Source organism: Leptonotus elevatus, chromosome 17, assembly GCF_054856555.1.
Source record: "Leptonotus elevatus isolate MCC_2025b chromosome 17, RoL_Lele_1.0, whole genome shotgun sequence".
Classification (NCBI taxonomy): Eukaryota; Metazoa; Chordata; class Actinopteri; order Syngnathiformes; family Syngnathidae; genus Leptonotus; species Leptonotus elevatus.
Genome location: NC_141255.1, coordinates 17,389,166 through 17,414,868, shown reverse-complemented (window position 1 = coordinate 17,414,868; position 25,703 = coordinate 17,389,166). Strand labels below are relative to the sequence as shown.

The 25,703-nt window shown below is 41.8% G+C and overlaps 3 protein-coding genes across 6 annotated transcripts in view; 2 read left to right on the top strand and 1 right to left on the bottom strand.

Moving 5' to 3' along the window:
* The window catches only part of slc2a13a (solute carrier family 2 member 13a), a 47,686-nt gene extending 38,145 nt beyond the window's left edge, over positions 1–9,541 (top strand). The window contains exons 5-10 of one of the 2 annotated variants that reach the window (XM_086059043.1): positions 2,930–3,093; positions 5,109–5,229; positions 6,456–6,581; positions 6,696–6,814; positions 6,942–7,042; positions 7,792–9,541. In XM_086059043.1, the coding sequence (XP_085915169.1) occupies positions 2,930–3,093; positions 5,109–5,229; positions 6,456–6,581; positions 6,696–6,814; positions 6,942–7,042; positions 7,792–8,091 (931 nt within the window). In that variant the 3' untranslated portion in view covers positions 8,092–9,541. Of the gene's footprint in view, positions 1–2,929; positions 3,094–5,108; positions 5,230–6,455; positions 6,582–6,695; positions 6,815–6,941; positions 7,095–7,791 lie in introns of both variants that reach the window. The other variant, XM_086059044.1, reaches the window with a different exon arrangement.
* On the bottom strand, positions 9,534–13,380 carry redic1 (regulator of DNA class I crossover intermediates 1). Of its 2 annotated transcripts, none has more exons than XM_086059045.1 (15): positions 13,079–13,380; positions 12,967–13,006; positions 12,743–12,890; positions 12,494–12,623; positions 12,139–12,193; positions 11,651–11,753; positions 11,487–11,575; positions 11,334–11,428; positions 11,113–11,267; positions 10,965–11,037; positions 10,875–10,908; positions 10,602–10,626; positions 10,436–10,521; positions 9,876–10,266; positions 9,534–9,794 (listed from the first exon to the last, which is right to left on the bottom strand). In XM_086059045.1, the coding sequence occupies exons 1-15, from the start codon at positions 13,099–13,101 to the stop codon at positions 9,646–9,648; spliced, it is 1,596 nt and encodes a 531-aa protein (XP_085915171.1). In that variant the 5' UTR covers positions 13,102–13,380; the 3' UTR covers positions 9,534–9,645. The 2 variants fall into 2 exon arrangements, with proteins under 2 accessions (XP_085915171.1, XP_085915172.1); XM_086059046.1 differs by having other exon boundaries at positions 11,116–11,267.
* Positions 13,381–13,498: 118 nt separating this feature from the next.
* Positions 13,499–25,608, top strand: abcd2 (ATP-binding cassette, sub-family D (ALD), member 2). Of its 2 annotated transcripts, XM_086060071.1 has the most exons (11): positions 13,499–14,597; positions 15,127–15,307; positions 16,774–16,895; positions 18,797–18,959; positions 19,055–19,149; positions 19,541–19,686; positions 22,110–22,255; positions 22,466–22,550; positions 22,705–22,830; positions 22,899–23,099; positions 24,059–25,608. In XM_086060071.1, exons 1-11 carry the CDS (start codon positions 13,668–13,670, stop codon positions 24,114–24,116), a joined length of 2,253 nt encoding a protein of 750 aa, XP_085916197.1. In that variant the 5' UTR covers positions 13,499–13,667; the 3' UTR covers positions 24,117–25,608. The 2 variants fall into 2 exon arrangements, with proteins under 2 accessions (XP_085916197.1, XP_085916198.1); XM_086060072.1 differs by having other exon boundaries at positions 22,899–25,608.
* Positions 25,609–25,703: the final 95 nt, after the last annotated feature.

Below are 25,703 nucleotides of genomic sequence, written 5' to 3'. Positions count from 1 at the left end.
TTTGAGTTGAATCCTCACATCGTTTGCAGGACTGCCGACATTTAGCAGCTTTCCATGTATAACATGTAACTTGGATCTGGTGTGTGTGTGTGTGTGCGTGCGTGCGTGCGTGCGTGCGTGCGTGCATGCGTGGCCTCACAGATGGTCCCTCTGACAAATGTCATGTTAGAAATGTCACAAAACTCAAGAAGCTGACATGAACTAAAACTATGTTGAATGTGCTTTTGTACTGCCTGCAAGAAATTGCAGACTCGTCCTCTCTTTTAAATGTATTTGTTTACTTATGTTTGTGTGCAACCACGCCCAAACTCTTCTTCCTCCTCTTAGTTTTCACGCGTAACCAAACATAGACATTTTTAACGAGGAATGTTCTTATTCTAATCACACACACACAAGCGCATTACGCACATTGCTTCAATATGCAGCTAGCAGATGTCCTTCATGAAGCAGCACATTTCAGATTTGGAGTGCAAATATTCTTGTGACATGAACAAGCCTGCTTGTACAGTACCTATTTTTTCCATAAATGAACAAAAAACACTTGACTTAAGTAAAAATATTTTTTTAATTCTGTTGCTTTACTTTTCATATCCAAGGTATCACATCTTGATTCTGTACCAGTCATTATTACTAAATGTTTTTTGTAGGGCCCGACCGATTAATCGGCCACCAATTATAATCGGCCAATTATTGCCCTTCAAACACCGGCCAAAACAAACGGCCAATTGGCCGATTATTTTCCCATTAAAACGTTATCATTGAAGAAAAACAAAGTTTACAATGCTGTGAAAGTACCCTGAATGCACCATTTTGCTTGCGTAGCATTAGCAACTAGCAAGTGTGTAGTGTATGTTATTCTGTTGTCCCCAAGCGTCCTTTAAAGGGACTACACCAAGGTATTTTAAGCCCTTCCACAGTTAACTATAGGCATATAATGATGAAATCTTACCTTTGACACGATCGCGATGTAATTTCTTATGAAATATGAGATATTTCGGTGGCTATTTTATTTTACCCGCAAGTCGAACGCTCGGTTCAGTAAAACCCCGCCTCTACCAATGTGGCTGCCGCGCCCCTCTCACGACGTTGTCCGAGCCGGCTGCTTCGCGCAACGCCCACGAAACATTCAGATAGGTTTTAAGCCGATATTTAAAATTGACTCCAAATTTCACGGGCTGCTAGATCTCTGCATTTGGTCACGCAAGCCATCAATTCTTAAATAAACATTTAAGACAAAGCGGGTCCTTGCCGCAAGAAATCGTGGAAGAGGAGGGGAGCAGAGAGGTTAGAGGAAAGAAGGAGGAGGGGATTAAAAAAAAAAAGCACCACAGCGGCTCGCGAACCCGTGCCCTGCTGCTAATGGGGCAAGCGCACGATCCACTACACCATTCATTCATTTAAATTCATCAGCGCAAATGTTTTACTTGTAGTTTACACCAGTGTCCGCCAATTAAGACAGCCAATTGTCATTTCATTGCACTTTGGCATTGCAAATGTGAAGAATAATTAATTGCTTTGAATTCATTTGGACAGAATGTTTATTGATAAAGGCTACTTTTGTCATTATCCCATCGAGGGAGGTCTCAGAGAAAGTGGGCGTGCATTTAGTCCGCTGAGGCGGTGCTGCACGCAATGACGTCAAACTGTGCCAACAGCTCGTTTTCTCAGGTTGGGAGGGGCTGGTGCTTGGAGAGCAGAAAAACCTAGAATTTCTCATACAGGGGCAAATGGAGGAAAACAACTTTGGTCATGTGTTTGGTGAGGAATTACATGGCTAAAAGCTCCAAAAAGTAAATTTTTCATGTTGCAGTCCCTTTAAGCTGTTTAATGACACCCCTGTTGGAGTATTACAAAGATATAAGACTTATAAAGGTGAAAGTATAAAAAGGTATAAGAATTAAATCCACTGTATATTTAAACACAAAAAAATGCTTCGCTTTTAAAATATTCGCTAGCCTATCGCTAATGCCAAAAGTGTCCCATTCAAAGGAATTGGGTTAGGGTGGGATAATTTTATGCATTAAGTAAATCGGCAGATTAATCGACAAGCGGTATTTTTTCCTGCCAAAAAACAAATAATGCATATCGATTGGGCCCTAGTTTTTTGTTAACTAAATGATAAGAAACTTGATGGGAAATGTATACATGCACATTAAGCACATAATATTCAATAATTACTATTTACTTATTTAACAAAGTGTAGTAAAACGGTATTAGAATGTTGGTTAGTAGAAATTCCTCAACCTGTGGAGAAAAAAAGAAAAGAGAAAAGCTTACTTACACAAAGAGGAAGGAGATGGCACTTTTCTTCAGAAGGTGCAAAAGAAAGGTTTAACTAATTTCCTCTTGTTTCCTAGTAGATTTTCTGCTACAAAACATTTTGAGGGTTTTCATTCAATTGACTCAAGTTTTGCAGTCGTGTTAGTTACACCCCAAGCAACGTTTTTAGACATTTATCGCACTTTAGATGAAAAAAAAAACGTCTAATGGGTCACAGTCAAACCCTGAGGGACATATCAATGGCACTTGCTATTTGTTTTGTGAATGAAATCGCTCCCAATTACCTTGACTTTTAATGGGAATTTTAATGCTGATGCCTCTCAATTAGGACCGCGAAATTGCATAATTTGTATACTCATTAGCAGTATTTTAGAAGTAGACGGTATTGTGCTGATATTGCTGTAACGATCCGAACAAGGCGATGGCATCCTTTCTCTCACCTGTCTCCATCTCAAAATCCATTTGCTCCAAGCAGCTGTTGCTCTTTTCTGTCTCCTTCCTGCCTGCTCGTCGGCTCTGTGTTGTTTTGTCACATGTTGCCGGAATAGATGAGCGCGCTTCCAGACTCTGGTGGCAGCCATTTGTTTTTCCGGGTTGTGGCCATTTTAGCCGTTCATCCTCCCGCTCCTCGTGTCGGTGTGGCTCACAGGTACTACAGCGCCACCATCCTGCAGATGTCGGGCGTGCGGGATGACCGGCTGGCCATCTGGCTGGCGGGACTCGCCACGCTCACCAACTTCCTGTTCACTCTGCTGGGCGTGTGGCTGGTGGAGAAAGTGGGCCGGCGGAAACTCACCCTGGGCAGCATCGTAGGTAAGACAGAAACAAAGCAGGAAACATTTTATGATGACGTGCCATGTGACAACACTGAAACCATGACACTCCATTCATGTGTGGCAAGACGAGGTACCTAAGTTTTGTTATACACAGGAGCATGAGGCGTGGTATTTAAACAAGAATTAAAAATCAACAGTGTAATGATAAAACTCACAAATTAAAATGACGGGACTGGAGCTTTAAAAAAAAAACACCACACCCCAATGGCACACATATGGGGGAGGACCACAAATCACACTGCACAGCAAATCGGGCCCCCTGCACCCGAATTATCCCCGTGAGCTCTGAGTTCTGCGAACAGCGTATACATTTAAAAACTGGACAAAATAATAAAAAATACATTCAAAACCAGCCACGACAATACCAATAAAATCGAATTAAAAGACAGAAAATGGGTGCGCCCAATGCTGCACTCAGCCAGTGCTGAGTATGGCCAGGTGACGCCAATCCTACTGATTGGAGCGTGGCAGTAAAATAACACGACAAGTTGTTTAAAAACAAAAGTAAAACAAAGCAGCAGTGTCTCACAGTCACCATCAATATTTATTTATTAATGTGATTAAAAAGGAAACAGACAGGTAGCCTGAGACATACATGCTGACCAGCCTTGCTGGAGAGGAAACCGAGCGCCGACGCCCCAGCCAAACCAACAAATGGTGAGCTTTAAGGCACTTACAATGGGAAGCACCCAGGAAGCTGCTGGGTAGCCATGTGCCAACCACAAATCGGGTATCATATAGTGATGGCAAAATCGAAACTGCTTTGATACGTACTGGAACCCAGGCGGAACTTGTGATTCGAATCGCGTTCCTACATCTGAGACAGATTTAGGATGTCACGTGACAGTTGCCTTGCACGTTCCATTACGCCTCCAAACGTCACATTGTTTCAGCAAGTGCCTTTTCTAGAATTAAATAAAATACGACCATTGCACTATATTAAAATGTCTTAAATCTGACTTGGTGTGTAAAATTGCTGCTGATTCATCGCCCTACATGAATAAAATGTCAACATCCTTTTGAACGCGGTAGTTGGTTTAGTGGTAACGCACCCGCACAATGGGCCAATTATCCAGGTAACCCAGGTTCAATTCCCGCAACAGATGTCATCTTTTTGCAGGTCATTCTTTTTTCCTCTCGAATATGATTTATTGATGCCCTGTTGCAAAAAAAAAAAGAAAAAGCCTTTGAAAAGTAGTTTTTGATTAAATGTAATAGCACTGGGGTTTTTATCAACGCATTTAAGTCATGTTGAGAGGCAAAATTAAGAACAAACCAAGTATCAGCAACAAAAAACTCATTTGTACTTCTATATACTTATTTTGACGGGGTGAGGGTTATTCAGTTACTGTTTCCCATAATATTATTTCTCTCTCTTATGGCGTCCATTACAATAATAGCCAAATTGCCAGTTGTGTAAATTAGGTGATGACAGACAGCCAATAGTTGGTTTCCTTACTGGGGAGCTGGCAACACTGATCTACTGTTTGATTGTAATATTTTACACTTGGCCACCAGATGTAGCTGTGGGGAGATGTTTCGAACGTTCTAAAAGATCGATTATTTTTGTGAATCGATAGTTTCAAATGATTTGATCGTTTCAATGTTCCATTTGTGCCATCCCTACTCCTGGGTAGCCGTGCGCCAACCACTAATACGGGTATCTACAAATAAAACCAACGATTGACTTTACGTAACATAAAGAAAGGCAGCTCATGCCACGTTACCTGTTAACGGAGTAGAGGGATTTCACTGCAAGGAACCCAGGAGGTGGACAAACCTCAGAGCCAAGAGCAAGTGGATGACTAATGCCATACTGCCTCCGTATCGAGGTGAGAGCACTGATGCTGATTGGCTCAGTAATTAAGACACTACCACCCACTTTCCACCAGGGGGAGCTTTATCACCTCCTGCTACACATGTGTAAACCAGTAGCAACAAAAGCGAGTTCACCCTTGAGTAAAATGTTGAACGTGTTTTTTTGTTGCGCAGGCACGTGTCTGGGCTTGTGTCTGCTGGCTGTGGGCTTCCTGATGTCGGCCCAGCACAGTCCTGCTGTCACCTTCCACCCATTGGAGCCCTCCATGGCCAACTCCACCTGCCTCAAGTATCAGTGAGTACACACACATTAGCTTGCCAAGATGGATTCAAACTATAACATTGTGGTTCTCACACCAAATATTGTTTACAATTTTAGAATGAAACACTTATGACCTTAATAATTTATTATTATTGGCCCAGAGTATTCTATGAGTGCGTGAAAAATGAACAGTATGTAAGAAGATCAGAGCTGTGAAGTGCACCAACTGTCAGCTCGTTCAAGCTTACTAATTGTCCCGCTGCTCCCATATTGCTGATTATAGTTGGTGCTCGCCCATCTTTTCCGAGTCAAAGCCTTTTGAAAGTGTGTCATTAAACCGGGAGATTCGCTGGCCTGTGTTACTCTCGTGTGTGTGTGTGTGTGTGTGTGTGTGTGTGTGTGTGTGTGTGTGTGTGTGTGTGTGTGTGTGTGTGTGTGTGTGTGTGTGTGTGTGTGTGTGTGTGTGTGTGTGTGTGTGTGTGTGTGTGTGTGTGTGTGTGTGTGTGTGTGTGTGTGTGTGTGTGTGTGTGGTGGTCAGTGCCCGAGTGCGTGGGCTCGCACTGCTTGTAGCAAAGTGAACTCGGTTAAGCCGCAGCGCTGTTCTAAAAGTACTCATCTCTTTATTTCGCCACCATCTTCATCTATGTGTGTGTGCGTGATCGCGCTGCAGTGAGTCCATTATGTGTTGTTGTTGTTGAGATTGTTGTCATGATGAAAGAGCAAAATGGTTGCTCAGGGGCTTTATTTTGTGCCTAAGTGACAGTAAATTGCAACAAAAATTACATCTGATCTTTCATGAAGTTGTGTGCGTGTATACGTGTGTGTGTGTGTGTGTGTGTGTGTGTGTGTGTGTGTGTGTGTGTGCGTGCGTGCGTGCGTGCGTGCGTGTGTGTGTGTGTGTATATATATATATATACTGTGTGTGTGTGTGTGTGTGTGTGTGTATATGTATATATATATATACTGTGTGTGTGTGTATATATAAATATATATACTGTGTGTGTGTATATATATATATTGTTTATATATACAAGACAAACAATGACCCCCAAAAAATGTATATGCTTTTTCATGCGAAAAATAGCACCATATAGTGTTATACTTGATAAAAACATAAAGACAACATTTGGCTTCTGTTGTTTGCGCCTTGGCCACCTGGGGGCAGTAGGCCTAAGAGAGACATACATGGAGACAGAGACATGACAATTCCTCAGCAGTAATATTAATCAAATCAAGAATATCTTTCTGATCTGTTTCAGGCTGTGCGAGCCGTGCATGCTGGACCCCGCCTGCGGCTTCTGCTACCGCGAGAACGGCTCGGCGCTGCTCACCTCCTCCTGCGTGCCAGTCAATAGGGCCTCCACTGAGCAGGCAGCGTGGGGCAGGTGAGTCACAGGATGCAGGTGTGTAGGGTTTAGGATGCAACACTCTGGAGCAGGCGGGGGAGGATTACCTTCACGTATAAGATATAAATAGCCACTCAATGTGCTTGCTACCAGGTGCTCTAATTCCAGCCAGATGAGAGAGCACACTTACTGGGCCTACAACTACTGCCCCACCTCCTTCTCATGGCTCGTCTTACTAGGATTGATGTTCTACCTGGCAGCTTTTGCACCAGGTGAGATACAACTGGCAGCTCTTCTTTGCAGCTTCATCTGAAGACCAAAATGTGGAAGAAGCAAAACACTGAATTGTTTTCTGATGCACTGTAAGATTTCTTTCTTTCTTTCTTTCTTTCACTCAAGGAATGGGCCCCATGCCGTGGACCATCAACTCTGAGATCTACCCACTGTGGGCGAGGAGCACGGGCAACGCGTGTGCAGCCGGAGTCAACTGGACCTTCAACGTACTGGTCTCGCTCACCTTCCTACACTTGGCCCAGTACTTCACCTACTACGGTCAGCTAAAAGAAAATACATATATTATTATTATTATTATAATAATAATAATTGTTATTATTATTATTTATAAATGAGCTTTTGACTGATGGAAATATATGTACAGCATGTACATGGAACACCTACCTGTGCTTCCTTCCTCCAACAGGAAACAGCAGGATTTTCCTCTTTGCACAAGAAGGAATTAACCTTTCGTGGCACTGACAATTGGTCAATTATTGGAATTATTGAAGGCACATCCTAAGATGTCCTGTGGGTTTGTCATTGATCTCCAAACACAAGAGAAAAGAAGAAGAAAACTAGCACAGTGCTTTACAGCGTCATTAAAACACAAACATTAAATGGATGGAGGGAGAGAGGGGGTGGAGAGAAAGAGAGAGAGAGATCCCGACATCCCGCCTTCTGTGATGATCACGACTTTGCGTGTTTAATTACACCAGAAAATGTGATTGGGCTTTACAGCGGGGAAAAGAGAGATTTCATCTGCCTCGTTAAACTTCTGTCAGCGTGTTCATTGTACGAGCCGAGTGGAGAATAACGTTTCCCTCTGTCAAGTATTTCGCTGTCTGTCGATTGAGTTGCCCTCAGGATGTATTCCTTTGGGAAGAAACAAGTTCATAGGCAGTGAGGGTGTGTTGTGGTGTCGGCGTGCCGTGACATTTTGTTCTCCTTTGCTTTTGGCGGCCTCTCCCTGTAGGCGTGTTCTTCCTCTACTGCGGCATGGCCTTCCTGGGCTTCGTCTTCATCTACGGCTGCCTGCCCGAGACAAAAGCTCGCCGCCTGGAGGAGATCGAGGCGCTCTTCGAGAACCAACTGTGCTCGTGCGGCGCGTCCGACTCGGACGAGGGGCGGCAGGTGGAGTACATCCGGGTCAAGGGGTCAAACTACCATCTGTCGGACAACGACGCATCCGACGTTGATTAGACGTTCGCCGGTTATGTTTGGGTGCTCTCGATTTGTTTTAACTGCGAGCTGGGAATTCTGGTTGACCTTGTGAATGTTTTACTTACGCCAAATTTGGAGACAAATCTCAAGCTGTGCGCCACAAATATGTCAAGTGAGGACATCATATGTATAAAACATAGAGGCGGTGGGGTGTGTCTCATGAACAAATAATGCTCACAAAGATCACATTGAAGGATAGATAACACATACATCTGGGATGCATTATGATTTATCATTTTGCTCAGGGGTGGGCAAAGTATGGCTCACCAAGTATTTATTTGTTTTCATTTTCCTCAGACACTGGTTCTTTAAAATGTCGTTCTTTTTCAAACTAATTTGGTCATGAAATAATGAAAAAAGAAATGTGACCCCCAGAGCACAATACATTGATTGAAGTTGTAGTAAAGAGCAGGTAACTGTAAATCAACAATATTGTCCATATCGAGCATTTCCGTTCAAGCTCAGTAGCGTAGCACACGCACCGTCTTTTTAGCTGACAGCTTCTATTTTTACAGAGACATCGTGAGAGTGGGCAGGCAGCTGAAAACGCTAAACTAGTAGCACTGAACAAGCTGCTGCTTCCCCAATGTGAGAACGAGCTCATTTCATCTCCTTGGTGTTTCATTTGCCGTGAATGGCAGCAGGCAGTAAAACCTTGTTTACAAGTTGCAGTATGTCATCCAACACTCAAGATAATCGTTGTGCCTGCGTGTTGTGACCGTTCTCAGTCCAATGGTTGTGTAAGATCCGTTTTTTGTTATGATTATTTGAACTGGTCAGTTGTGATTTTGATTTTCTTTCTTCCACCACAGCCTTATGTACAAACAGATCCAATTTGTGTGATCCTTGTGTCATAATGACCCGTAGGTAGGATTTGGCGTATTCTGTTGTAAAAATGTGAGATTACAACAATTTTGATGGTGAGCATAAATATAAGGAAATAAAACGACTGTAATTAAATCAGTGTTGTCACATTTCAACAGGGATTCAAACTACACTTGCACAATCTGATGGCATCCATACGTCAACAGATGTATTATTGTTTGCATTGGTGAACAACTGAATCATACTGAAAAATGTTTTTAAAATGTTTCTGCTATAAATCTCCTAAACATATTCAGCAGTGTCATTCAGTTATGCAAATTATGGCATTACTTATACCATCAAAATGTGTTATGTGTTTTCAAAACAATGATAATTTTGTACCATGTCCAATTGGTGAGCAAATATTTGCAGTGATCGTTTCAGGCTGCACTTTGTGTCGTGTTCGGCTTTTAGCAGTTGTGAACACTGTCCACACGTTGAACAGTTGTTGCGTATAATGTAGTGTTTCACGGTGCGTTTCTACACTTTTCCACCAAGTAGAGGAAGACTGATAGTGATGTATAGTATATTTAATTGTCTGAGCTGTAAAATGTTTTGCTAGAGTTTATATTCTATTACAAAAGTGTGTGTGAGTGTGTGCGTATAAGGGGAAAGAAATAAAGCAGTGAATCAGTAATGCTTTGGGCTTTTATTTCAGTGTTGCTATGACAACGGGAGGTTAACACAAGGCATTCAATTAGAACAACGTGCACAGAACAGGTACATTTTCTTGCCCTTATCATCATTCCTCTTCCTTTCTCTGCTTGAGCTGGAGCAAAATGTCGTCTATTTCCTGGAGTGTTTCCCCCTCCGTGGTGGTGGTGGCGGCGGCGTTGTCCAGCTTTGCTTCATCTGGGGGGTTTTGCTCCAGCGGGCTCTGCTGCATGCCTCCTGGGAAGGATGATACATTTACCAACCACAGTCAGTCCCATTTCACTTACTACTCTAGATTTCCCCCTCTTAAGACTTCACCTTTATTGATCTTGCTCAATATGTCCTGAAAAGACATCTGTGAACTCATTCTGCTCTTACTTTGACGATCGGGATTCAAAATGCCTAAAAAGTTGGATTTCTTCTTTCTGTACAGTGTTTGTTTCCTTCCAGTCTCTGGGACTCTTGGAGCTTGTGTGCAGCCAGTGTGCCCCCTGCTGGCTTTCTGCTGTCGTGACACAACAGCTGGCGAGGGTTCCGAGAGCAGGCTGCACTGAGTGGCAACATCGAATTTCTCGGAAGCGCACTCAAGGATGGTTTGAGTTTGGGCATCTCTTTTTTCACTGGCTGCTTTCTTGCATGCACATATCTTCGGGCTTTTGGCTGGGTCTCGTCTCTGAGGAAATCCTAACAGATGACAACATTCTTCACCCTAAAAAATAGAGAGAGAAAACTGCATCTAATTATTTAATGATTTTAAATGACACAAGATAATTGGTATCCAATTATTAAGCTACAGCTCTCATATCCCATACTGAGAACCGCTGACCCACAGTATGTCAGTTATTACCTAATCAAGCAGTAACAAGTTGGTAACTTACATCGCTGGAGACTGAACTCAGGTAACCCCACTTGCTAGAGGAAGTTGGCGAATACCCCCAACAGTTCAATGGGTATTCCGGGCATGCTTGCAGGAGGGAGAACAAACTTCAGGCATTTGCATAATGGCTGAAAGAAGAAATGTGTGTAATGTGAAGGCGGGCTTACTGAAGTTCAGACTGCAATTGGGATGCTGTGAAGGAATTATGACAGGAATACATTATTCAAGACTTATTACAGTGATACCTTGACTTCATGCTTTAATTCATCCCTGCACTAAAACCAGAAAATGCAAGTACAAAACAAACAACATGAACTGAATGTGGCCGAATGTTGTGAAGTTTGGCTGCTGCACCCATAAATCATGGTACCATTATATTACGAGTTAACTGCTTTTGTTGTTATAGTTTTGCCACTGGGTGGCAGTGTTGCTTAGCTTACCTGCACTCCAGCGGACTGCGGCTCAGGGACAGTTCTGGACAAAACAAATGTTAGACGTGAACACACCTGTGGTTGGATCATGTTACCTACTGTGGGGCTGAAGCTTGGATTGAAGTTTCCTCCTTGAGGAATATCTTCATTTTTTCACTCCCGAAATGACAAGCTAAGTAAAGGGTTAAGAAGGGTTATTAACCTCTCTTTGCCACAAAAGTTATGACATTTTTTGCTGGATTTTTACCACCAGTTTCATATTCATCACAAGTAAATCCCTTGAAGATGTTGTCTTCAAACTTCTGCTCGCTCCCTGTCTGGTTTAGAGTGAAGTCCAGGGTAGGCTCAGGTTGAGACAGGCTCAGGAAGGTGTCTTCAGATCTTGGGTGATGAGTGGCTGCACTGTAGGCACAAAAATATCAGTCACTCTTATTTCACATGGGTCTTAAGTGGTCAAACTGTTCTCACTCTGGAGTTCCAAAGAGTGCTGCTGCGGGTGTGACTGGGTTAGAAGACCAGACGATGTCTTCTGGCAACCCTCTGGGCTCACAAAACGGCTGAAACTACAGTCAATGATGAGCAAATGCTATACAATGGTCGTTTGTGATGTATTCAAGCTACCTTGCTATGGTCCAGACCCGATGTGTCCCAAGGTGGAGGGAACCAGTCAGGAAGTGGCTGGCTGTGCCCTCCCTGCTGAAAGATTCTCCCTACAAAGATGAATCCAACGTGTCATTTCTGTTTTCACCATTGTTAAAATACTGTTAAAATACTGAGACACGCACCTGAGGAGGACGAGGATGAGAAGGGGCTGTGGTGTTCCGCTTTAGGAGGCACATAGTTGGCTGCGCTGTTGTCTGAGAAGGAGCACTCCACAACTGGTGACAGCTTAGGACAGAAACACATTTTTGAGTATGTTCTTCCCTCAACAATCAATTAGTTGACTTATATTGACAATACAGAATCTTATTCGCGGCCACTTTTCTGTTGGGGAGTTCTGTGTAAATTGACTATAGTGCCTGGGCACCAAACTATTATTTTTTATATGAGACATTCCTTTGGCCTGAGCACAAGAATAGTATTATAAAACAATTGCCAAAATGATCCTTATGTGTGATGGAAAAAGTTCCTCTCTGGATTATTTTGTTTACTTTGCTGTACAATTAACTGCACAGAAACTTCTGGGCATCTTTAAAATGAGCTGTTTTCCTTGAAAAGACCAGCACTCACTGTCGAATGCCTGCTTTTCCCCTTTTATAGCTTTGTTACTTACTTGCCGCATCTTGAAGGCTTGTGGGATAATCTGTTTCGTCCTACCACTTTGACCACTAAAACAACAAAGCAGAAATCAAGGTTTTTAATGTGATTGGGCAGCATTTCATTCTGATTAAATCATTATTAACAGAAGTCAGGGACTTCGTGGCCCTGAAATGGTACAAACAGTTACTTTGGAAGCCAATAACTAAATTGTCCCAAGGGACCAAATTGAACTCCTACTGCTAGAATCTAGGGCAAAGGTGTCTAATTTAAGATTTCACATCTACAGTATGCACATTCAATGTTGCAACCTTCTCTCTAGTAAAATTATGTGGTCCGTGATGAAAACAACTGTCACCCCTTTATTCTACCTGCATTGAGGTTGGCTCTCAACCAGACTCAGCTCGGATGGAGAGCCGGGACTCATTGGGAGTACCAAGGGGTTGGCACTCCGCTTCTTCCCTCCTCCTTTGGAACCCAGAACTGATACTGAGGGAGGATCTGAAAGACACAATAGCATAGACCAGTACAGTCTACTAATATGTGTGTTCATACATAGAGTATAGCTACATGTTAACGAAAGATGGGATTAGCCAAATTCTTATTTATGGGTATATCACCTTTAAGCTCTTTCTTTGCAGCTATCTGGTTGACCACAAACATTGTCAAAAGGTCCATACTGGCTACGGAACTGACTTGAGATGAGGAAGGTGTGGCAACTCCCACGTTTTTCAATTTATTTTGCATTTTCCTCTTTTCAAAGAAATCCTACCATGGGGAAAGACACAAAAATAACGTTAAGATAAACTGAAAATATGTCAAATATGTCAATGTGTTGTCTTACCCGCTGTTTTTTTGTATCATTTTTCATCATAAGTCGGTTCCTGGATGGAAAGGCACGTTTAGCACGACATTCTAAGCTAATACAGTTTTAATTAAACATTATTTAAACTTACCTCGACCCGCCAACCCAGTTCATTTTAAACAAAATAGTCAGCAAAAATGTCGAAAATGTTTGGTTGGTGTTTTTTTGCACTGCTAGCTTACTTAACTAGTTTGACATTGATAAAACTGACCGCTGACAACTGCACTCATACGAGTTCAGAACTGTAAATGAACACGTTAATAATTTAATATAATAGATAGAACATTAACACGTTTATATATATATATATATATATATATATATATATATATATATCATGTAAATAAATATTCGTTTATATCTACGCTATAAAACAGAGTAGGTCGCATTTAAATGCAGGCGGAAGTCATGTGGGCCACATTCAAAGAAGAGTTGCTTTGTCATGTAAACACATACACATTCATTTTGGGAAGTAGTACTTTATTTTGAAAAGTAAACCCGGAAGTGTAACATTTCGTCTCAGTGCCGGGTTAAGCTTCAGAGCAGGATGTAGCGGTACGTCTTTGGACCGTTTTTAATGCATCATCGCGGCCGTCTCCCTCCTCGCGTCGACGCTGTGAGTGGATTTAGGGTGATGGGCGTTTGGGGGACCGCCATAAAAGCCGACTAACGTACTAAAAATGTCCAACATCCTCAATGCGGCGGCCAAAGTGAAATGGGACCGCACGGCTGTAGCCAAGCGAGCCGTGTTCCTGGCGGCTGCTGCCTACGGCGTCAAAACGCTCTACCCGGTTATCTGCAGGCAACTTTGCAAAAAACAAGGCGACACACGGGCTGAAAACGGGTCGTCTGTATGTTCGTTAAAATCCCGCATAGACGTTGCGAATCCATCAAAGTCGTCCCCCGGGGTCAACGCCGAATTCTTCAAGCAGATCTTGGAACTTGCAAAAATCCTGTTTCCCAAGCTTCTGTCCAAGGAGCTCGCTTTGCTCTCCTTGCACTCTGTGGCCCTGGTCTCCAGGACCTTCCTGTCCATCTACGTGGCCAGCTTGGACGGCAAAATAGTGAAGACCATCGTGGAGAAGCAACCGAGGAGCTTCATCATCCAGCTCATCAAATGGCTCCTCATCGCCATCCCTGCCACGTTTGTCAACAGTGTCATCCGCTTCTTGGAGTGCAAGCTGGCCCTAGCCTTCCGCACCCGCCTGGTGAACCATGCCTACCGGACCTACTTCACGAACCAGACCTACTACAGAGTCAGCAACATGGACGGGAGGTTGGCCAACCCGGACCAGTCCCTCACGGAGGACGTGCTGATGTTCTCCCAGTCGGTGGCCCATCTCTACTCTAACCTTACTAAGCCCATCCTGGACGTGATGCTCACCTCCTACACGCTCATCCAGACAGCTCGGTCCCGGGGCGCTAATGCCAGCGGGCCCACGCTGCTGGCCGGCCTGGTGGTCTTCGCCACCGCCAAAGTCCTCCGTGCGTGCTCGCCTAAATTTGGGAAGCTGGTGGCCGAGGAGGCGCACTGGAAAGGATACTTGCGCTACATGCACTCCAGGATCATCGCCAACGCGGAGGAAATCGCCTTCTATAGGGGACACAAGGTATGTCCAAGTATTGTGTATTGTACAAGTGTTCTACCTTTAGGAGGACTTGGAACCAATTAGACATCATGGCTAAACATAGGGTTTAGCAAGGTTGAACCTTGCTGGAGCCAGAACGGAACCCCACCAGTTTCGTATGCCCATTCACGAACCCTAAAAATAATTGCGGGGGGTTGCTAGATAGCTTGTTGCTGGACTAGAATTGCATTGCAACCTTGTGGAGTACCATACTTTGCGTTTTACATGTGAATTCATATTGCACATTTTCGTCCGACCACTTTTTATAAAACGAGACAAAAGTTTTTTTTATTCCTAAAAAGTCTATTTAATATTATTGTAAGCCACTGTCATGAGTTTAAACATTAAAATTGCACTAAAATATGGTCACAAAAAAAGTGAATAGAAATTATGATTCAGTTAAAATATATTTCTTATGTTAGTAAGACAAAACATAAGACAAATGCAAATGTATTGAACACACAAAGTTTTCTCCTTTCAAGTGCCGGACTGTGGATTGCGTCCCCGACAGGTGGAGATGCGCCAGCTCCAGAAGTGCTACCGTGCCCTGGCCGAGCAGATGAACCTGATCCTCAACAAACGCCTGTGGTACATCATGATCGAGCAGTTCCTCATGAAGTACGTGTGGAGCGGCTGCGGCCTCGTCATGGTGGCCGTGCCCATCATCACCGCCACTGGATTCGCCGACAGCGGTAATGAAAATATCATCTGAGCGGTTTAGAAAAATATTATTTTTTTCCCCAAAATTGCGATTTAATATGCGATAAATTTTTTCAAGGTCCTCTTCTCGTGTTTTTTTTTTTTTATATAAGCAATACATTAGTCTGTATAACAGATGAATTTAAATGAACTATGAGTTAATATGAAAGACAGTTCATTTATCTACTTGAATTAGAGTTGTTAACTTGGACTTGCAGTTAGGGTTGGGGAAAAAAGGCGACCAAATCGGATAAGTTGAAAAATAGGTCGATTAAAAATGTCTGCCTCGAAGCTCCGCCGGAAACTTGTTTGTGCTGCTGTCCACGTTTCTACACAGACCTTTTTTTTGCAAATACACGCAATGGACAGGAAGTTATTGAGCTCATTGTAGCTAACAGTCAGCTTCACTCGTTTACTCATGAACAATTGTTGAGGCATCATCTGAAACTGACGTTTTTGGTGGAGGTTTTCATGCATGCCAGATCCACCACACCAGCATCTACCAAAATTCAAACACAATCTGCTTCTTCCTCTGGTCGTTGAATCGCTGGAGGCTGATGTCTGTGGATCTCACTCTACTTCATCTATCCTTCCTTTCTTTCCTTTGGTCTCTTGAGGTCTCCCTAATTTGTTGGAATTTGGATGTTTCTGGGGTTGGTGAAAGATTCTGGTTGGTAACCCGGTGGGGAAGTAGGTGATGTCTGGTCGGTGCTGGATTTCACTTTTCTTTATTTTCTTTGATCCTTCCTCGGGTCTCCTGACAACTTCACGACTAGCGGGATTCTGAAGTATTTGGTTTAAATGAAGGGTATGGGATTTTTAATAGGTTTTAGGTGAATTAATGAGGACACACTCACACACACGCACACACGCACATATAAAAAAAGGGTAAAAAAGAGAGAGCAATGATGATGACATGTCGAATCTGTAAGATTACCGAATTAACAATACTGAGCTCTCTAGAAAAAATAAAATAAAAATGAAACTAAATATAATGATGCATGTATGAACTAAATGGTAGTTCATGTTTGTTTACCTTAAATGGCAATTGCTAGTGCGCTAATGCCAATCGTGATTTCTAACTGTTTAGCATAGGCAAATGTTGGTGTTTAATAATGCTCAGGCTTAAAAAATATTAATAATTAGTAGTTATATCCACTGAATTCAACTTCTGTAGATCATGTATGTGTGAACTCAGTGGTGGTTAGTGTTTGCTTTAAATGGTAATCACTAGCACGCTAATGTACATGTACAAAAGATAATAAATAATGAGTTGTTATATCCACTCAATTCAACTCACATTCAACCTTAGTGGATTAACAAAAAAAATGCAAAAATAAATAAATATGCTTACTTGATTATTCAGTGGGGTAATTGATAAGATAATCGATAAGTGACAGGCTTACTTACAGTCTTTTAAGCGCTCACTACGAACTCTCACAAACATTTGGTTTTCCAGACACAGCTGATGGTCACCCACATCGGATGGTGAGCGAGAGGACGGAGGCGTTCACCATCGCCCGGAACCTGTTGGCGTCAGGAGCCGACGCCATCGAGAGGATCATGTCCTCCTACAAAGAGGTGACGGCCTTATTTGCAGATTTTTCAATCAAAATCTTAGACTTCACACAAAAAAGATGTGATCATGATGTCATGGCATCACCAGATGAATTGCGGTCTCGAGCACCCTCTCGTCAACATTTTTCATCGGCTCTGATTATATAGTGTGAGAGTGCAGCTGATGGGCAGCAAGCCCTTGCTCGTACTTACAAGATGACATTCTTCCGACATACTCACACCCACAAACACAACGGCTGTCTTATGTAAAGGTGCGTGTCTGGATGAGTGGCCAGACAAAATGGAGTCATTTCATTTTAAGAGAACAACTTCATTCAGATCAATTGAATAGCCAATGTGCTGCTCTCTCTAGTGTGATCTTTCTGTGGCTACTTGATCTTCAAAGTTTGATGCAGAAAAACTTAGGCACAGGATTGAAATTGTTTGCCTTATTTGACTGGCCGCTGCTCCTTTTCTCAGGCTCAACCTCACTGTGAATAATCCTCCATCTGTTGATCTTTGAGCCTGCATCGCTCTCGTTCACTCTCATGCACTCTCATGCACTCTCATGCACTCTCATGCACTCTCGGCACGATTAACAAATGTAGAGTCCCGATATATGGCAGATGAGTTTCATGTTTCATCATGGTGTTATGTCCATCTTGAGTCATCCGCCCCCCACGTGGCGTCTGTAAAGTCCCAGATCTTGTTTAGAAGAGAATCAAGCTGAGTCAACAGCCTGTGGCGTCTTGCTGCATGCAGCTGATATGGCACCAATAAGAGAAAATAATGGATGTCTGCTGGAAGTGCCTTGTCCAGCAGAAACAACCATTTGGGGAATATTTAACAAGAACATATCCCCCCCCCCCCCCCCCCCATTAATTAGTGTTATAAAAGAATACACCCTAACCCCAATATCCTTAAACCAGTGTGGAAAATACGACACAATATGGCAATTCTAGTCAAATGTAGCATATTTATAGTAAAATATTTTTATAGACAGCATTCAAGTCATAATCATATTTAGTGCTAATGTTAATAATAATGTGTCCTGCTATGCATTTGGAAAAATTCAACTGTCCTCACAGTAGATCATCATATATTAAATTAAAATGCAATTGATATGTTCTATTGATTTTAAAATGAGTTTAACTATTATTTGAATAAGATTTATATTGATTTTAATACAAGTTATATTTATTCAATTCAACTTAGGAAATTAAAATAAGATTATTTTTTTGATTCAACTTACTTGAGTAACATCAGTTTATTTGTATTAAATTGATTTAATTTGTTTAAATACAATTTAAGAATGAAATTAAAACATATACTGTATAATATTGTAAATTAAATAGAAACCAATTTATTAACACATATGTACATGAAAATACTTTGGCCTGACCGGCATGGACATTTTGAGGCCAATGCCAATTCTGGTATTTGGCATAATAAGTTTCTGATAATTGATTAATCAGCCGATTAATAATAATAAAAAAATACAGTCTGTATATATAATGGATGAAATAACATATTTTTTGGTACGCCATCGCTCACAACAATAATTATGTGATTGACTGTCTTACAATTAAAAAAGAAAAAAGAAAAGAAAAAAACAATCTGCAAAAAATTGGCAGAATTTTGCAGATTTTCAAAGGGCTAATATGGGCCGATGAAATATGCTGGGCGCTAGAAACGAATATTTATCGAATTCCATTTTATTTTAAAGAAAATGAAAGTATGACTTCATGAAATGTTATTTACATAATACGATTCTTTATTTAATTTATGTATTTCCCAGATTTCTTGCCATACCTAACCTACAAAAAGTAATCCATGAATTTGAACCTTGTGAGCTATGGGTCACACTAATATTTACTAGAAACCGGCCATTAACCTCCTCCTCCTCCTCCCACTATGTGGGACAGGTCACCGAGCTAGCGGGCTACACGGCGCGGGTCCACAACATGTTTGTGGTGTTCGAGGAAGTCCAAAGGGGCGTCTACAAGCGTTCGCCGCTGACGGCCGCCAACAGTGGAGAGAAGAAAAGCAAGCCAGGGATGCACATTGATGGACCGCTGGAGATTAAGGGTACATCCTCCATTGCCTCCAACATATCCACATCAAATCTCTCTAAAAAGGGATTATTTGAACTCTGATTTTCTTGACCCTTATTCTCATGTTAGGTGAAGTGATCGATGTGGACAACGGTATTGTGTGCGAACACGTCCCTATTATAACACCCAATGGGGACGTAGTGGTGTCCAGCCTCAATGTTAAGGTGAGATTGGAGAATAGTCACATGTGTCACCATGAACCATATCGCTAACTTGAATTAAAACATCCCATGTTAGGGATAAACACTTAATCCATTTTAAATCAGCATCACATTCTAGTAGAATAATACTATTTTCAAATCACTATTTAAAAAAGAAAAAACTTCTGTATTTAGGTTGGTCTGTATTTGTGTTTTATATATACTGTACACTGCATTTTTGGGAGTAATAACATTTTATTGCTTGTGTTGGTTCAAAAATACATGCCAAAAGGAGCCTGATGCATGTGAAATAGTAATCGCAATATTGTGGGGATAAAAAATGTATAAGGTTCCGCTCTCCTCCACACCCTTCTACATGAATATGCAGACTATTAATACATGTTTTGCCATTCAGGTGGAAGAAGGCATGCACCTATTGATCACGGGCCCCAACGGCTGCGGTAAAAGCTCCCTCTTCCGCATCCTCAGCGGTTTGTGGCCCGTGTACGGCGGGCGTCTCTACAAACCCTCCCCTCAGCACATGTTCTACATCCCGCAGAGGTAAACACACGCACACACACACGTTTGTTTTACTAATGTGACTGATGCGTATAGTATATAGGCGATTCGATTCGTATCATTATTCATAGGTCACGATTCGATTCGATACCGATTAATCCCGATACGAATCTATAATTTGATTATTGCGATTTTTTAAAACTCAAATTTATAAAATACAAATCAGTAAACTTGTACATGTAAGATTTGTATGAAAATGTATTTATTTATCTGAAAATTCAGGTTGCAGTCTGTTTCATGTTTGAACAGCATTGAAATAAAATATTAAGGCTTAATGTTCCATTAATATAACATTCTTCCATCCTTAATGTGTAAATCTTAACCTTAAGTAAGACGTTTTGTTGAATATTCCCATAAAAAAATTATGTTTAAAAATCGATTTTTTTCTAACACCCCTAGCGTATAGTAAGAATCGATGGGGACGGGTTACTAATAAGCCATGGCTTCTGCCCGTCAGCCGTTCTTTTGGATGTCAATGTTGCAAATGATATTATGTGATCGATGTAACCTGTAATAATGTGTCCGAAAGGAAAAACGGAATAAAACAAAACAGACAAAACTATCTTTGCGGGGCCATCTCATTGACATAATGCATTTCCTAGACTCTTCCCCTAACCCCAACCATCAAAAATGATTGCCTGCCCCCATTCCTAACCTTAACCTCAACCATAACCCAATTCAAACCTAAACTCTAAAACCAAGTCTTGACCCTCAAAAGGAGGTTTAAACTTGTGGGGCGCAGCAAAATGGATCCACAAGGACAGGTGGGTCCCACAACTATGTGAAATCCCGGAATGTTGCCCCCACAAAAACAAGACCACACACACACCCCCCTGTATTCCACAGCACTTAACATTATCACCGCATTGTTTGACCGGCCTCGTGGCGAACCTGTCTGTAATCGAATCCATTGTAACAAGAGCTTTGAAATAAATATTGAACTACTTGAAGGTAGTTAGTCATTAGATAAATCGTGTTGGCACAGTTGTGTAATTATGACAACACTTTTTGTATGATTGTATGCATTTTTCCCAGCTATGTGTGTGAATGAGATATTTCTTAAAAGATGAAGGCCATTTATCTTTTATGATCTGAAGCTCTGCTAAGCTGCAAGAGACAAGTCACTACAATGTTTACTTTAATGAAGTGGAATTTTTCATCTTAAAATGAATAAAAATCTTTTATAAATCCACACAGCGCAAGGTCGCTTGCTCTGGCATTGGTTAAAAGGAAAAATGTAATTTTAACCAGACCCACATGGAGTGCTAAATAATGTATATATAAGTGAGATAGCCACCTGGCAGCTGCGCCAGTATTATTTACAATAAATTACAAAGTGGTTGTTCCTTGAAGTCAGTGGTTGTTAATCTGGGTTTGATCGAACCCCAGGGGTTTGGCACAGGTCAAGACACACACTCGCCAGCACAAATCATTGGTGATGACTGATAAGTGATGATCCGCCCCACTTGGCCATCATAGGCTGCAGGTGATCACGCTACATTGCTTGGCATATCTGTGCTGCAGAGAAATTGGTGCTCTCAGTAGTCGCAATTTCTTATGATTGTAATCCCTTCATACTAGGTATGTCGTGAGAAAAAAAGAAAGTGGTCGGACAAAAATCTGCAATATGAATTGGCTTGTATACACGTCTGGGGCTTCTGCTGTTTTCTTGTGCTGCCCCTGGCTGCCATCTTAAAGTGCCACTGCTCTGTTTAAATTGAGTCCACGTATTCCCCAGAAATGTTGTGAAAATTAACCCCTGAAAAATTCATTCTGACCAAATAAGTAAAGTCAAATGTTCCTGCTTCCTTGTTGCTGCAGTGTCAAAGCAGGCATATTTTGCTGATAAGAAGCTTTATTGAGTAAATCCCCCAAATAGAATTCACCATTGTCCTGATTCTAGTCTTACTTTTTTTCGTAATTAACTTTTTATTGGTTTCTTTACAACAAACAGAAAAACAAAAACATTTAAATCACATTCCATATGTGCAAAACGCTTGTTCTTCTTAGTGCAAAGTGAAGCACACACACATACGTATTCACAAGTAACGTATCTCTGTGTGAAACTATAGAACAAATAGGGAGTGATCTCTTTTTCTGCCTTAATCAGTCATTGTCAAAATTAAAGTCAGGTCTGAAAGGTTTAACAAAATGAACCCACTTCTCCCAGCAGGAAATAAATTGTCCACTTCTATGATTGACGTATGCCGTTATTTTCTCCATTTTGTAAAAGACCATGTTAATGTCCATCCACCCATTCAGTGTTGGGCTTCCTTGTTAGGGCCTTTTTACTAGCAACGAACAAAATGCTGACCAATTGTTGGTCACAAAAACATAATCTCGAAGATTATTGCACATTTAAATCTAGATTTACTTTTTGTATGAAATTGACTGTTGTTATCCAGGCCCTACATGTCTATGGGCTCTCTGCGGGACCAGGTCATCTATCCCGATTCGGCGGACGACATGGCCGCCAGAGGCCTCGGCGACAAGGACCTGGAGGCCATCTTGGACATCGTCAACCTCAACCACATTGTCACCAGAGAAGGAGGTAATTAAGGGGCCGCCAATCATCTCACAAATGGGCCAATTGTTGGGAACATTGCGCGGCTTAGTGCTGCTGGAGGGTTTAACTAAAGTGTGACCAAAGTCCTTGATCAGTGATGCAATACTAAGAACAAAGTGGCCCATTTTAATGGTAGACTTGAAGAATTCTCTAACAAAAATGGCTTGTCGTCGTTGTCGTCTTTTCCACCTTGAGGCTGGGATGCTGAGCTGGATTGGAAGGACGTGTTGTCCGGAGGCGAGAAGCAACGGATGGGCATGGCTCGCATGTTTTACCACAAGTAAGGACGCCGTTAATTGTCCTTCCCAGTTGGTCATTATAAACTTTGAGCTGTTGTGTTTAAAAGCTGCTTTGGAGTCGTGTTCACGTTTTGCTGCCGGTGTGTGTGTACAATTTGGCAACACAAGTGTATCGATCCTGTGTGTGCGCGTCAGGCCGAAATACGCCCTTTTAGACGAGTGCACCAGCGCCGTGAGCATCGACGTGGAGGGCAAAATTTTCCAGGCCGCCAAAGACGCCGGCATCTCCCTGCTGTCCATCACGCACAGACCCTCGCTGTGGTAAACAGCCGTCGACTTTCTGCCTCGTTGCCAGTCCAGTCACACGTCCGTCTCGCATCTCTCGGCAGGAAGTACCACACGCACTTGCTGCAGTTCGACGGCGAGGGCGGCTGGCGCTTCGAGCAGCTGGACACGGCCACGCGCCTTTCGCTCACCGAAGAGAAGCAGAGGCTGGAGAGCCAGCTGGCCGGCATCCCCGAGATGCAGCAGCGCCTCAACGAGCTCTGCAAGATCCTGGGCGACGACTCTGTGCTCAGAACCGACGACGAGTAAGGGACGGACGAGACGGAGTTTGGTGTTCTCCGTCGACTCGCTCTCTCTCTCGGCCGCTCCATTTTCAACTTCTTTTTTTTTTTTTTACGTGAACAAAGTCGTTTTTGATCCAAAAGCCGGCCAGGGGTTCTCAAACTGAAGGAACACCTTATCATCCGAACGACAATTAAACATGACTATCATGTAAATGCCATAAGATTTCAAAAGTTAGGATAAATTCATATTTTTAGAGTGTTAAAAAATGTAATCTTCACAACAAAGATCCATTAAATAGTCACAATCTTTCAAGAATAGTTTTTTCCAAGATGAAGTTATATTATTATTTTAAAATGTTTAACATTCAACAAGTGATATTTCACCTTTTATCATGAAAAAGACACATACAGTATACACGTATATCTGTATACATGAGTATATTTATACATGTATGCATAATTTTTATACATATATCCGTACCACGAACATCAAAAATCCAAAAGCAATTGATGCCCACCCAAAAAGATGTGCAATTGCACTTAGATGCCACAAGATGGCGACCATGCACTTTTTTTTCAAAGGCTATGGCCTAATAAAAGGACAGTCCTCCCTTCGCTTCAGAATCGGTTCACGACCCCTCGCCACAAGATGGCACCAAAGCAATATTTTACATTAGACATGATTTTGGCCTGAGCACAAAAGCAATGCGTTTTTCATTGAATAACAGAGGATAGGTTCATGAAAAGGCAAACTTGTGATTGTGATTGATGACTGTAACAATACGCCGTGTGTTCTAAAATAATGATTTTATTCGTGCAGGGATTTCAGATATATGTGATTTATTAGTCACAATTACATCAGTGCTTTTAATTGAGCAAAAGCTAAGGTAGGGAGTAGTAATTAATTCTGTCTGTTTAGCATTCCTAAAATGTAGGTATGTCATTTTTTTTTTCAATGATATGACATCATTTTATTGCAGTTTTGTGGACCCCAGCTTACGGCTTGCTGACTCCCGGGTCACCACAATCCCAGCTTGAGAACCACTCCGCCTTTAAGCAACAGAAACGAGCACAGCTAAGAGTAAGGACGATGTTTTTCTCAATCGATGTTTTGTTTGAACATAGCACTTTAATTGTTTTATGAAGTACAGTATACCAATATATTTTAAGCAGTCGTTTTCACGCTGTACACTGCTCTGTGAGGTATTCTACCGAGCTCAAGTTGACATTTCTTTCTTCTTCCACTTCATGCCTTCTTTGTGCAGAATCCCCACGGCCCTGTTATTTTTCTGCTTCCCCCCCCCCCCCCCCCCCCCGCAGCGCGCGCACACGCACACACACAAAGCCATCTCAAATCCATTATTGGTGTGATTAATAACGCAGGTCTGACCCCTGATCGGAGGGCTTTTTGGTTTACTGAACAAACACGATGCGCGAAAGAGGAGGTCCAGTTCACAAAGTAGATCGTGTGATCACCAATTGAAGACTATTATTCTTTATGAGGTGGAAGCTGCTTACAAAAAGAAGCTCTAAAGTAATGAGAATTTTTCTTTTTAAGTTAACAAAAGTTAACAATTCACTATTTTTTCTGATTTTTTATTTATTTTTTACTTCATCTATTGGCCCATGGTCCGTTTTCAAAATCAAAGTTTGCCCACCTCTGTTGCTGCAATTCCCAGAAGGCTTCTGGTGCTGCTACATGCCAGGGACACAAACTCTCATTTAGAAGAGTGTCAGAAAACAAAAGCGTGTTATAATAATAATAATAATGCCATATTGCTAGTTCCGACGGACAATCAGTCGCATCCTGAATTCAGTTTTGATTTGAAACCTGTGAATTGAAGAAAAACTGTAAATGCTGCCCTGCTCAGGATATTGGCTGCTCGTTAAGTTTCCCACAGAATGTGACTTGTATTGGCGTTTCAATGCCACTATGTGATTGTATGAGGGTGTGTTCTTTTTTTTTTCTTCTTTTTTTTTTAAGCAGCTCCGTTCATTTGCTAAAGCGTCAGACAAGGTCTATATTGCCATGGCAACAAGAATCACACATCTTAGACTCTGCCGACAGGAGGGTGCGCGTGCCTCTAAATGACACGGTGTCTGGATGCTGACTGAACACGAGTGTTTCAGCACTACTAATCTAATTGGGAAGGGGGGGGGGGGGGGTAAATTTATATAAAGAGTTACCTTTTTAGTCCTGCCATTAATTGTAAAGAGGTGATGTTTTATTACATGGAACCTCACTGTTTTGTATCCCTTTAGAAGGCAGGCCATAACAATAGTGATACAGATAGCTTCATCCCCTTTACAAGTTGAAGATTGAATGTATTCTGTTCAAATTCCTAATGAATACAGATTAGTGTTTGTTAACCGTGCATGTAGTGTTAATTTGATGGATTAATGAATTGGGATTGTCCATCCAGTTTACATCCTGATCATAATCTCTCGTGCATGTGTTGCAGTTTACGTGTTTTCATCTTAAACATGAGCAAAGTATTTTCTTGTCAATAAAACAATTTGCTGCAAATAACTCGTGTTGTTGCTCATTTTTAGCTTTGCAGTAGTAAGTACAGTGCTCGGCATAAATGAGTACACCCCCTTCATAAAATTAAACTTTAAACAATA